Source organism: Megascapheus bottae, chromosome 7 (genome assembly GCF_031878675.1).
Source record: "Megascapheus bottae isolate mThoBot1 chromosome 7, mThoBot2.hap1, whole genome shotgun sequence".
NCBI classification, from domain to species: domain Eukaryota; kingdom Metazoa; phylum Chordata; class Mammalia; order Rodentia; family Geomyidae; genus Megascapheus; species Megascapheus bottae.
In genome coordinates, this window is record NC_143515.1 from 36,150,161 (window position 1) to 36,164,556 (window position 14,396).

Below are 14,396 nucleotides of genomic sequence, written 5' to 3' on the forward strand. Positions count from 1 at the left end.
AGATGGGAATAATATGATCTATTCTTCAGGCTTAAAAAGGTTTAAAAATTAAATATTGAAGATAGGTGTCTGTCTTAGGGAACATATTCATTACACATTATTATGAACCCAGTAAAGTCATTAAAAATGACTTTAGGAGAATGATCTTTGGGGAAGACTGAAACCCAGTGTATATATATTCAGTAAGTGGAGTTTTACAAGTATGGATCTACCTGCCTTCTGTTCTGAGTTCTTTCAGTCTCTTTCTTCTAGGCAGAATTCTGGTTCCTCTCCATGGTGTTCTGAATGGGTACCTGTCCCAGTCACTCCACCAAAATGGCCTTCACTACGGCTGCCCACAGTGATTGCCAAATGCCTTGATATCCACTGATTGTCAGATTTGCTGCACTGGGCTATCCCTTTTGGATATCCCATTTGGCTATCCCTTTCCCTTGGCCTGAGTGCCAGCTTTAACCTACACCCTTCCCCTTTTCTGTTTAGTCCTTTCAGCTTCTTTGGCTCCTTTTTCTCTGCTGATGCTTAGTGGTTTACATACCAATCCAGACTCACAGTGTTCTTCCCAACTCAGGTCCTCAGCCCCTCCCACTACATTTCCCAGGGCAGCTCCAGTGGCATCAGCTGAAGGCCCCCCTACCCAGACCTGAACTCCACCCTGCTCTAGGACAGGTGGGCACTCCCACTCTCCATGCTAGCAGAGAACCTCCCATAACCACCTCCAGTGTTATAGGATCTACTTGGATGAGCACAGACACCATGTCTCTTCTTTTCCCATGGGCAAGATGGCCTCCACTAATAAACTTGCTTATAATTCTCATTCTGTCTTGCATTCACGTGGCTCTCTGGAATGGGTGCCTTATACTCACACCTCCTTGTTCTCTCTTCAGGCCTAGCTCTAGGAATCAAATGACTTAATATGAATTGTACTGCCCTGTACTACAGGTATCAAATAAACACTGCCAATTGAATAAACTCTCTTCTTCCTAAACTCTTCTCCCCTTTCTCACATTCTGACTTGGCTTATGTGTGGTCAAGAGTATCACTCTTGATCTCCATCTTGGACACCTCCTATGTCCAACAACAAATGTGCTTTTCCATTTTTATATACAAGGCGTTATTGCCTTGTGTTTTGAAATCTGACTGTCCTAGTGTCCAATATTTGACACAAGAAAAGATACTTCCCCTTGAGGTAAACTTTTTATGTGTGCCAGTCCTGGGGCTTGAACTCTTGGGCTTGGGTGCTGTCCCTGGACTCCTTTTGCTTACTAGCTCTCTACCACTTGAACTACAGCACTACTTTCAGCTTTTTCTGTGATTAATTGGAGATAAGAGTCTCACAGACTTTCCTGTCTGGGATGGCTTCAAACCATGATCCTCAGATTCAGCCCCCTGAGTAGCTAGGATTACAGGTATGAGCTACTGGTGCCTTTTAATGTAACTTTTAAAGCAAGTGTCGAAGTGAGCTACAACTGACTGAAAGGATTTAATCTCCCTCCCCACCCCCACTCACCACATTTCTGCAATCCAAGAAGAGTACATGGACATGAAAGACCTTTGGAGCCTGAATTTTCTGAATGTAGGCAGAAGTCTGCATTTAAAGATTGTAGTAAATGGATTTATTCGTTATATTTCTTTGAAGCCAGAAATGTCTCAGGGGATTCTTCCCACTGGTCCCTAGGCTTTTCCTAATGCCTGGGAGCCACCGGGGTGGACACCACTCTGTTTAGCTCAGGTTTGGGTGTCGATCAGGAGCAAGCCTCTTCACAGGGTGCACTGAAGACATGGGACCTCACCCTTGAGGCAAAATGCCCAATGGCTCCTGTGAAGCTATGACAGAGATTTCGCCACAAAGCTCCGAGCACTCTGCCAGACTGTATTATCTGCCATTTAAAAATAGCTTTCTTCCCTATGCTGCTGACATGATTAGATTATGAAATGAAAAATTTACCAACTCTAGGCTCCTAAACTGTGTTCCACTCAGCCTCAGACAATAATTTTAATCCATAGACTGAACGTTCTATGCAAATGCCAGCTTCTTTCTGTTCTTGGCTGGAAGTGTGTCTGGGACTGTTGTTTAAAGACCCTTGGAGCCTAGTTGTTAGAGGCTAGTTCTCTTATTTGGTTGGGTGTCAGACAGCAGCTCTTCTGATTTGTCTGTCTTAGCTGTTTGAAAGGTAGGGAGAAATTGAGAATTTTGAAGGCAGTTCCATTTAAAGAGCTGTTGTACAAGTGACACCTGAATTTCTTTCTAAACATTGGAATGTCTGATAAGTGTGACCCAGGCTTCTCTTTAAATGTAATTGATGATTTTTTTTTTGCCAATCTTGGGCTTGAGCTCAGGGCATAAGCACTGCCCCTGGACTTTCTCAAGCCTAGAGCTCTACCACTTGAGCCTCAGCATCATTTCCGATTTTTTTCTATGTATGTGGTACCAAGGAATTGAACCAGGGTCTTCGTGCATGCTAGGCAAGCACTCTACCACTAGGCCAAAATCCTGGTCCCCTGTAATTGATGAATTTTAGTTAATCAGTAAAGCTGGAATATTTCCCTAGTCATGCACACATAAAGTAATTGAAAAAAAAATTTTAAATTTGATCATTATGAAAAGTTTAGAGCTATCCACAAATGAGCCAGAGAGAGACACATAAAATCCGTTTAACTGCAACAGCATGTCTGAGGACACACCATGCTGTGGTATCTATGTCTTACTTGGCCATGTATAGCTTCGTGCAGCACAGTGTTAAAGCTGAATGTTGCTTGTCTACAAGATCAAAGCCTGTAAAGCTCAAACAACAAAAGAACAGCCCCCCCTTTCTGATCCAAAAGTAGAGCAGGCAAACTCTGCCCCTCCCAGATTGCCTCTTTTGCCAGAACCAAGCTTTTGTCCTTCAGCTATCATTTCTGTCACCTGTAGTCACATAGAGAAGCTCCTGGAGAAACAGCAAAATGGTTTCTGTGAAGGCCACAAGCCTTCCAACAAATCTGTAATCACTTCTGGTTTTGACCTAGCTGGTGGCCTTATATCTGGGTATGACTTAACTTGTCTGAAATGGTCAGTCCCAATTTAATGAAGGGTATTGTAAATCTGGGAGGTGAAAAACCAAGCAAAGAAAAATGCAGCTTAAATATCGAGGGAAAATATCCTGATCATGAGCCTAGAATGAGGATAGGGACATGTGGCTGGTGTGGTCAGTGCCTGAAATTAGACTAGGAGATGGTGGGTAGAGAAGAAACCACAGTGGATCTCTTCCTCCTTGAGTTCCCAATGAGTTTTGCCTCAGTGACTGTGTGTTCACCTGCTTCTCAACTCTTGTATGGAAAAGGTGGGTTCAATGCAATCTATTAAGGTGTCTATGATTTTGACCTTTTTTTTTTTTTTTTTTGCTGGGGAGCTAGGAACCTTCCCAGGACCAGCAGAAAGTCCTTCCTTTCCTCCCTCCCTCCCTTCCTTCCTTTCTTCCTTCCTTCTTTCTTTCCTTCCTTCTTAGACAGGGTCTCCTTATGTAGCTTAGGCTGGTGTAAACTTTTCAGTCTCCTTGCTTTTGTCTGCAGAGTACTGGGATTGCAGGTGTCAAAGACTATGTCGAACTCTGGCTTTGCTAAAAGTTTTGTGTACAGTGGAGCTGTTTTTCCTCTTTCTAGTGGGGATAGAGTGTGGGCACAGCTTGAGTGAGCCATTCTAAATGAATTGCTTGTCTCCATGCATGATCTGCATTTCTCTGCCTCCTTTGCTCTCTGCCTATATACCAGCTGGCTTCCCTTTGGTCAATAGGTGGATATAAAATGAGATGAGAGGGCAAGATGAGAATAAGTTGCGGTGTTTATTTGTTCCTTCTGTGCTCTCTGCCTTTCCGCCCCCCGCAGCGGGCACATTCCTCAGCTAGAAGCCAGTGAACATTTTCTGGAAAGGACCCTAGAGTAACAGTTGCAAGCTTTTCAGGTTGAAAGGCAAAACGTCTTAGGAAGTCATTATGTGACTATTAAAAACATAGCTATCATGATCACAATTCTGGGATTGTTTGGGAGGATCAAGGGGAGGGAGAGGAGAAGAGGATAAGAGCAGGTGAATAATATGAAAATATATTGCCTCTATGTCTTAAGATGGCATAAGGAGATACACTGAGAGCTGTTGGATGCTAGAGTATGGGGGCAGGAAAGAGAGGAAAAAGAGGGGGTTATGATGATTAAAGTATAATATAAGCAGGGGTAAAATGGCAGGGCAGAACAGCTTTGTACAAATACTATACACTAAAAATGAACAGCAGAAGTGTAAGACAGCACAGTGAGACCACAGGAGAGAAACACAAAGGCGCAATGTCTATATGCCTCTGATCATATAAAATAATATTTATTGAAATGAACTCTCTCCCCCAAAAGACAGGCACTACCTGACTTATGTAACTGTAACTCTTAGGTACATCACCTTTAAAATAACAATTAAAAAAAAGAAAAGAGAAATGTAACACAGGTTCTGATGACGGGTAGGTCAGGGAAAGGGCCAGCAGAAAGAGTTCAAGAAAGTGAGAGTAGTCTAAGAACTTTATATTCATGAGCAGAAATGAAACCTACTGAAGCTGTTTTAAGGAGGAGGAAAGCAGGGATCAGAGAGAGGAAGAAAGGGTAAATTTTATCAGAGTACCTTGTGTGCATGTATGTAAATATGGCAATGAAATTCCTTTGTAAAGTTGATAGATGCTACTAAAATAAAACAGAATAAATTAAACTGATTTCCTCCCCCCCATCTCCCCAAACCACTTGATAATGTAAAAGCCATGTGTCACTTGGAGTGTAGCATGTGTTAGGAGTAAAAATGGCCCCAATGTGAAATCTGCTGTGGAGATCCTGCAATCCCTGGCATATGATCATGGCTTCCACTTATCTAGGTACCACCATTCCTGCCACCTTTGGTAACAGCTGGGCTGCGTCTGAGCCCCAATATGGAAATATCTGATTTGGCCGACCTTATGTGGGACCCTCAAATAGGCATTTCTAGTAAGTTTCTGGGTGAGGCTAATCACTGGTTCTAGGGACCACATTTTGATAGCCAGTGGTTTAGCACAGTGACTAAGGAAGATGCTCAGAGCTGGGATGAGAGGAGAAGGTCCCTGGGGAAGTGTCATGGAGCATCAGTTGGGGATTTTGGATGTGAAATCTGAAAAAAAGAAGTTTTCTCAGTGAGATACAATGATTGTGTTGTAAAGGCTAATGTGATTTAGGAGGTCTCCTGCATTCTGAAAGGTCTGAGAACTCTCTACATTCAGTATCCAGCAGTGGCTGGCACATAGTATCTGTGTACAGAACTCACTGAGTTGATACTAATTCCATGTGGTGTTGGGAATACTCTCTTAGTTTTTTTTTTTTTTTGCCAGTGCTGGGGCTTGAACTCAGGGGTCTGGGCACTGTCCTTGGGCTTTTTCAAGGCTAGTACTCTTCCATTTGAGCCATAGCACCACTTCTGGCTTTTTTTTTTTGTTTATGTGGTATCGGGGAATCAAATCCAGGACTTCGTGCATGCTAGGCAAGCACTCTACCTCTAGGCCACACTCCCAGCCCTCTTGGGTCTATTTGTTTGTTTGTTTGCTAGTCCTGGGGCTTGAACTCAGAGCCAGAGCACAATCCTTGGACTTTCCTCAAGGCCAGCGCTCTACCACTTGAGCCACAGCACTACTTCTGGCTTTTTTCAGTGTATGCGGTACCGAAGAATTGAATCCAGAGTGTTGTGCATTCGAGGCAAGCACTCTACCACTAGGCTAAACTCCCGGCCCTCCCTCTTAGGTTTTAAAACGTGTTCATTTATATCCTTGTTTCATAAAACTCAGTTCTAAACCATCAGTGAATAAAGTAGCAACATGCTCTCAAAGAGAAATTTAATTCTTCAAATGATTATGTACTTTCAACACCCAAAGTTACAGAAATGGAGCTTTAGCTATCATCAAAGGTGGGTTAGTAACCAATTACAGATACCTGAAGGTGACAGAATAGAAAAGCCCACTTCCCTTGGCTCCTCCCAGTCTGCAAATGTCTGCATGTAACTGCCCTTTACTCATTAGAAAAGCATCGGGAGCTCACAGCTGCTGTTCTTCTATGCTGTCCTTTGTCTACTTCTTCTCAGAATTCAATCCATTGCCTTAGGGAGGCTTATCTGAGACAAGAATCCCATGGCTCAAAACATGGCATTCCACATGAACTTCACACCAGTTCATGTGACCAGAGCCAGCTTGTCTAAGAAAAGACAACTATCAATGAAGCTGCCCTCCACTCCAAAAGAAAAGACATTTCTTTTGATTTTGTAGGAAGGATGTTATGAAGCTAGCAAATAACTCGAGGAATGATAGCAGTAGTTCATTGTTGCCATTGGAAGAAGGGTGGGTCTGTGTATGAGGGCAGGAAATAAGGGCTGGCTCCCACTGTGAGTCTATTATTTCAGAACTGGGCCTGGTTCTGTTTTTAGCATGGAAGTGGGGCTGTGCCTCTGAGCTGGGTTTTTGGTTTTAGCAGAGCAGGGTCATTGCTCTTCTTGTTTTATTTGATTTATTTTTCTTTTTCCCCATATGAAATAGGTGAGTGGGAACAGAGTATACCCCGAGTCTTTTCAGCTGGAAGTTTCTATGGTTGACAACTGGCAGAGTACAGATAAGTAAGGGCAGGGCTGAAAAGCAGGTACTGACCTGCTCCAAGTATTTAAAGCTATTTGCAGTCTAGAAGAGAAGAGGCCTTCAGGGAACATTAATTGCTATCTGCAGCTTGAAGTTCCCAATAAACTGATCTAGTTTAAGTTTTAAGCTGTGTAGGAAAGAGAAATGGTGGAGAACAAAAGAGATCACACATAGCCAGAGAGACAGAGTCCTAAAGGGATTGAAAAAAAAAGCAATAATAAACACTTACCTTGATCGGAGAGTACCACTTTCGGGGAGAAGAGGGCCTACGCATATTGTTGTTGAGATTTCGAGGCTCAGGGAATTCATACTCTTGCTCTGGCATCTTGACTCTTGCATTCTTTGCTTTTTCCAGCTTAGCACCTTCTTCTGTGGAACCCTTCTCTCCCCAACGAACCTAAAATAAAGAAAATACAATAAAATAAAGTGACAAAATAGAATAGGCTCCTCTTTGGGAGTAGGAATGGCCAACATATGATGGTTGTAATGTGCAAGGCACATGCTATCCAATCTTCAACTTCTGGGCTTTAGAGGGTGGGAGGGAAGGAGGAAGGGGGCGGGAGATATCAATTTTTAGGGGAGGAACTACCTAGATAATAGATGAGACATGTAAAGGCTAGGAAAGAACTTTGGTTTTATTCAAGCAAGAAAGGAAACCATGAAGAAGTCTGAGTATGCTCAGCCTGCTGATCTGACTCTCACAGACATAGGTGCAAAGGCTACCCCTCTCACTTTTCTAGCCCTGTGCTTCACAGTCCACATCCCCACCAGATCTCAAGTACCAGATCTCAGGTCAGCATTTGCTATGGGTCTCCATCACTGAGCAGGCAGCACATAGCTAAACGTGTACTAGACCATTCTCTTACCTCCATCCTTTTAATGCCTCCAACGCCTCGCCCACCATAGTAAGAGGCATCTACAGTAGGCCACTTTTTCTTAGGCAGACCATCATCATCTTCTTCCTGTAAAGATATTTGGCACATAAAGATAAAGCAGCTATGGTAAAGTGGATGGGAGCTGTATTATAACTCCTTTTTCAGGGTATTATGGTCAAAGTGTGCCATCCAGAGTTCCTGATGTAGGAGTGTAATCCCTAGTGCCATGCTGTTGGAGGGTAAAGTCTAAAAAGAACTGATTAGAACCACTCAAACAGACTCATGTTATTTTCTCGGGAGTGAGTTACTTGTCTTCAGACTGGGCTTGTTGTATGGGCTAGATGGTCTTCCCTTTGTTTTACTGCTGACATTTTTCCCCCATATATTTTTTATTGTAATTAATAGAAGGGTTACATTATATTCACCAGACAGAAGGTGCATTACTTCACAAACATTGATACCCCTTCTCATGTCATGGTTCCCATTTTCCTCCCCCATACTGCTGCCTTTTTTATATGCTCTCTTCTTCTACTCCTACCTGACATGATTCAACAAAAGGTAGCCCCTAGGTATGTGCCCTTTGATCTTAGAATTCCCAGAAATATAACCCTCCAGAACTGTAAGAAATAGTTTTTTATTCCTTTAAAAATTACCTACTCTCAGCCACTGTATTATAGCACCAGAAAATAGATGAAGACAGGGAAGGATCTCAGGTAACCTCATCTATATACTGATGACTTGTGAACTTAATTTTAATCCTGATACCTCTGAACTCCAACTGATGATGGGACCTTTATGAAGAGGGCCATCAGACCTAGAGCAAACGCATGATTGAAAGGTCAGGTTCCGGCCTGGTTTGCTGATACCTTCTCCAGGAAGCATCTTCCCCTGTCACTACTGGTATACAGTATTATAGGAAGTTAAAGAAAGATTTACCATTGGTTTTTTTCTATTTTGCAAACTTTTGGAGAGCTTAGATATAATAAGAAGCAGAAAGCCTGTTCCCATCCTTTTCTGGATTTCCTTGTATACCTCAGCCACCCCTCCTGCCATGGCCCAGACTTCACATGGGCATGACATTCTAGAGAGAGGGAGGGCCAGCCCCTGTTGTGCTGTCCCACAATAGAAAATGCCTAGACCTAAGACATTTGTGCACACACTCACTCCTGATCCAATAAGGCTATCCTCAGTCTCTTGACCCTAGTTTGCCTGACAAATGCAAATAACAACAAAAAAATCAACATAAAGCCCATAGGGTTTAGCCAAAGGGAGAGTCAGAGTTTCTACTCCACTATGCCTGTGTTTACACATTCTAGAACCTGGGAGAGTTTTGCAATCCACAGGAAGAGAAGGAAAGCTTTAACATATATTTTCATTTGGTCAAAAATTGGTGGAGCAAACACACAGACCCCATAGAATCCACTACGACAACAGCAACACCTCCGGGTGAATTTCTACATCTCCTTATAAGTATACAGGCTCTTGAGAAATCCCACCCCTTACCCTCCACAGATGTAATACCGATGGGTGAGGCCACCACATACAAAACCCCTCAGCTATCCTGTTTTTAATACAGGGGCTTTGGGGTCCTCTATGGCTACTGGAAGACAGATCAGGCTAAGGCAAACTGCTTTGTATGATCAAGTAGCAGATCTGGGGATTTTAGGCAATTGCTAGGCGATAAGTAGAAATGAGTGGAGATGAGTTATCTGCTTCCAGGGCATCCTGAGGGGATGGCTCCCCAGCCCTAACACTTCAGTAGAAGTCCCCATGAAAATAGTCTCATGCTAATAGAGCCTTGGGGGAGTATAGGAAAGGTCCTGCCAGCTGGGGTCTAACAAACAAAGAGGGAGAGATAAAAACAAGAAGGAAAAAGTCAACAGTGCCTAGGAGAAACCGCAGAGATCATAGAGGGGTGCTGGTTTCCCGTCAGGGGAAGTTTAAATCCTTAAGGATGTAATAGCCTTAGACATTCCATAGTCTGACACAAGTGGCAGCACATTCCTCAGACGAAGAGGCTCAGTCTGACGTGCTTGTCCTTAAGCAGACCTGGGTAGACCCACTCAGGGAGAAACAGCTGTAGGAGATGACTCTGACAAACTCACTGGACTCAGAAATGGATTAGGCTTGTAATGTCCACAGACACTGACCATTTCTATTTTTCCCAACTTTGCCAGACTTTTGTAGAGTTCCATGCTTCAACTTTCAGGGGTCTATATCCAGGAAACCCTTTTCCCCATCTGAGATTGAACTGTAACCTCTTCTGGGAAGAACTTCTTTTTTCTTGTGCCAGTCTTGGAGCTTCAATTTTGGACTGAGGCACTGTCCCTCATAGATAGTGCTCTACCACTTGAGATATAGCTCTGCTTCTGGCTTTCTGGTAGTTAAATGGAGGTAAGAGTCTCACAGACTTTCTTGGATAGCAGGACTCTGAACCATGATCTTCAGATTTTAGTCCTCTGAGTTGCTAGGATTATAGGTATAAACCACTGCTAAATGCATGTGGGGGTTTCCAGGTTCCAGGAAGGGTCTGTTTTGTTTTTCATCAGCAAATAAAATGCATTACTCATCTGTCCAGTCTGGGTCTGGCCAAAGTGGCATGATTCAGGAAGAGCACTGCAGGTGTTGATTTGAGCTACATATCTGAGATGGGCATGAGAAGAGGTTTCTTTTTTTCCTAGGATGTTTACTGTTTACATGTCTCTGTCTGAGACATGTAAGAGCTTAAGCCTTAGCTATAGCCAAATTTCCACTCAGTCATGGGGTTTCCTGTTATGTCTCTTCTTTCAAATGTGTGTGAAGTTGGTATCCTGCATGAATGGCAGGTACATGGATTCCTGGTAGTAGTTTGTATTTTGATAGTTCTTTAGGCTAAAGTTTAGTTAGCAAGGCAAACAACTCCTTGTTCCAAGGAAATTTATGTTCTCCATGTTCATGACTATGACTTGTTAAGAAGCAAATGAATCTTCTCTTTGGCCACAGCTGACTGGACCACAACTGGGCACCTGACTCAAGCAGAGCCAGTCTATTGGTTGGCTGTGAACGGTGATTTATAAGCTGTAATGTAGAGTGCAAAGATTAGTAGGGGCAAAGATAGTTCTCCTGTTGAGAACTGAGAGACAGAAATGGAGAGACTAAAATATACTGGGGCATAAGCTGAAATGAAGGCCTGGGGATATATTAGCAGGAAGAACCAGAATGGAAGAGTTCCAAGAAATAACGGTATGAGGAATTCTCATGGAAGGAATCGAATGGAATAGAGATGTTAACAGTGAGGGCAAACATGCCCTTTAGGAGTTTGGTGCCTGAGCTGCTCAGTTCTTGATAATTCTTCAACCACAGTGTATCTGGGTCCTTAATATTAGACTAATTTGAACTGGTTCCAATTAATACTTTAAGTAGTATCGACTACAATAGTAAAGTGAACTCAAACCTTCTCTATGCTATATACATTATAACAGTTATTTATGTTACATACCATATTTAATACATAATAGTTAAGTATTCTTTACCCAAACTCTCATCAGTTCTATAACCATCACATTCCAAGAAAGATGTACCTAAAATATAAATAACTAACCTTAGAGAATGAAAACAAATTTTTCATCTCTATTATGAGATCTCTTGGTCCTCTTTAACAGGAAATATCAACATCCATAATATAATAACTATTAATTTAGTATTTTGCAGCCTAAAGAGCCTGATAAAACCTTCAAATGCAGGTGGAAAATCCATGGCAGGTGATTGCATTTGAATAAAGCCTTCAGGTGGAGTCCTCCAGGACTGCATTCTCTCACACATCAGCAGTTACTTGGAATAGAGACTTATTGAAATATCCTCTCTCTGGTATAAATCATTGAAGAGTCTTAACCCAGAAAGCATGCTCTAAGATAACACCAAGTTTCCATGCTTTTGTTGAGCTCTCCAAATTCCAGGTACTTAACTTCATGGGACCTCAGAATGTCATGCCTTTCTACATTGCACATTTTGATATTCCCTATCCAAGAAGATGCCACCTTATATGGCTTCATTAAAACATTGTAATAAACAGATACAAACATGATATTAAGAAACAGTCTCACTTGCTTAGAAGCTGTTGCTTTTATTTAATTGACTTAATTTGACTGTAATGAACAAAACCAATGTCAATTTGAGTCCTCAGTCCTTTAGATTCCATTCTCTTTCCATAAACAAGGCATTAAAGTTCATTCAGAAGCAAAGAATATAGGTAAGATGTATGATGCAATTACTGCAAGTTTGAAGTTAAATAAGTGAATATATTTAGTAAAATGTAAAAACACAGAGAAGATGCCACTTGAAAGAGGCCCATTGTGAAGAGTAATAGAGTTTTTGGAATTTTCTAAGTTTAGTATTTATATAGTAAACATGTCATCCTTAGGATTGATGGTCTTACTCATAAACATGGGTTTATATAGTTATTGCTAGAAACTATGTGAAGATCTTTAAATTTATTTTTATCCCTTTCTTTCTTTTCTTCTTTCTCCTTCCCTCCCTCTTTTCTCTCTCTTTCTTCCCTTCCCTTCCCTTCCCTTCCCTTCCTTCCTTCCTTTTTGTGAAGATAGTCTTTCACTGTATAACCCAGGCTGGTGCTAAACTTTGAATGTGCCTGTCATACTCTCACAAGTGCTGAGATTATAGGCTGGCACCTTCACTCTCTGCTTGTGTTAAATGCTTTGAAGATTGTCAAAGGCTAACTAGATATAGATCCTGACCTTTAATAGCCAGCAGTTAAATGTTTTATTCTTTATGTTCTTTTTTTATGGGGCTTGAACTCAGGGCCTGGGAGCTGTCCCTGAGCATTTTTACTCAGGGCTAGTGCTCTACCACTTTGAGCTACAACACCACTTCCATTTTTTTGGTAGCTGGAGATAAGAGTCTTATGGTCTTTCTTGCTTGAACTGGCTTCTAACCATGATCCTCAGAACTCAGCTTCTTGAGTAGCTAAGGATTACAGGCCCAAGTCATTGGTGTTTGGCTACTGCTTTTTACTAGAAGGAAGACAAGGAGAAAGGAAACATTAGCTTGATGGATGGGATAACAGTATGCTCTGTGAAGATAGCTGTACATAAGCTAGCCTTGAACCCAGGTAGGATCTGAATACAGAGAGCTGGGTAGAGAAGCCTGTCTAGGGTCCAGTTGAAAATTTAAGGGCATTGTATAAAATACTTTTGCTTGGGATAAATTACATTATTTGTTTCTGTGGGATTTCTTTTCTTCCTGCCAAGATCTATTAAGAAGGGGATTAAGACCAAGGAATCACCGAGGCCAACACACATGCTAAAACAATCAACCTGCCTCTGGCCAGCCTCCTACAAGCCTGCAGGTATCAAATCTCTCGAGGTTGTCATTCTGTTTTAGATACTGTTAGGTCTGCCTGGGAGAAATGATTCCTTCCCTTGGCGTTCTGTGCACTCTGGAAATCCCCGCCCAGACTGTAACCCTGGCAACTGTCATGTCCCCCAGTGGGAGGTCCCCCAGTCTGAAGTATTTCCTCATCCTCTGAGGTCACATCCGCTTCCGCTGTCCCCCCACTATATAATGTCTCACTTCCGGCCATAAGCTCTCTTTCTTCCTCCTGACTCCATCTTGTGCGGCTGTAGGTCTGTTTTCTCTCTTTCAATAAACCTTCGCCTCTTAAACGGTGTGGAGTTTCCTTTCGACAAGCCTTACAGATACCAGGTTCACCTTCAGGTCAGAGTGGTAGATGAAACTGGAAAAACTCAGTTACTTCCCTACTCCCCAGCCTTTGCTTTAAGCTGTTCTTTGGTTCCAAGACTGCATGATTGGGTAGAATGCTGCATCCTACAAATACATGTTGGGCTTGTACAGTATGGAGAGCTCTGCTGGATGCTGGCTCTGAGGCACATCAGACTCGGCAGTCTCCTGTCTGAATCCCACGGCATACTTCTGCCACTGGGGCTGCCACATCACCTTCTAAAGGCAAATGCAGAGCCAGCAGCAGAAGAAGGAGCAACTACTCTAACTAAACCTCGGGGAGGGAGGGAACTCTTCACCACAGGGCCAACACAACTAGCCCTATGGAGACAGCTTCTAGCTCTGTTTTCTTTGGGCGTCTAAGAGACAGCTGCACACAACAGAGTTAAAGCCAAACAGGAACCATGGAGCTAGTGTACTGCCTGCTCTTGAAGGATTAAGGAAGGGCTTTGTGAATGTTGAGAGGTTTTTTTTTTTTTTCCTCTTATTTTCTCCCTCCTCTTTGCACAGCAGTGTAATTTGATTTCTGGGCAGAAAGTTAGCATTCCACCAAGATGTGCTTTAATTGATTGCAGCTATTAAATCCCTGGGCTTACATGCATATGGTCCAGCACCTAAGAGACACATGGAATTTTAAGTGTAATCATCTTCCCTTCTGTGTTCAGGAAATTGGACAAAGGCATTGGGAAAGACAAGAGATGAGCAGTTTGCATACAATACTAGACTTCAGGGACTAAGAACCTGAAATCTTATTAGTGTATCTTTTGGTCCTATTAAGTGTATGGCTCTGTCCTCTGGCTTCTAAATTGGTGGAAGTGGGCCAGGAGTGTGGCCTAGTGGTAAAGTGCTTGCCTAGCATGCACAAAGACCTGGGTCCGATTCCTTGGTACCACGTATACAGAAAAAGCTGGAAGTGGTGCCATGGCTCAAGTGGTAGGATTCTAGCCTTGAGAAAACCTAAGGACAGTGCTCAGACCCTGAGCTCAAGCCCAGGAATGGCAAAAAAAAAAAAAAAAAAAAGCTAAATTGGTGGAAATTGTTCCAGCTAACCCAGATGAGGGAATCCTTACTATGCATTCCTGCCCTGAGATAATCTTCAGGATTGGCCCTTGATACCTCTATTATTTTCCAT

At 42.5% G+C, this 14,396-nt stretch overlaps 1 protein-coding gene across 1 annotated transcript in view; it reads right to left on the reverse strand.

The window, feature by feature from the left end:
• Window positions 1-14,396, reverse strand: part of Antxr1 (ANTXR cell adhesion molecule 1) — a 200,913-nt gene that overhangs the window by 58,230 nt on the left and 128,287 nt on the right. The window contains exons 15-16 of the mRNA XM_090336766.1: window positions 7,520-7,615; window positions 6,883-7,050 (exon numbers count right to left, since the gene is read on the reverse strand). Of these exons, the coding sequence (XP_090192892.1) occupies window positions 6,883-7,050; window positions 7,520-7,615 (264 nt within the window). The remainder of the gene's footprint in view (window positions 1-6,882; window positions 7,051-7,519; window positions 7,616-14,396) is intronic.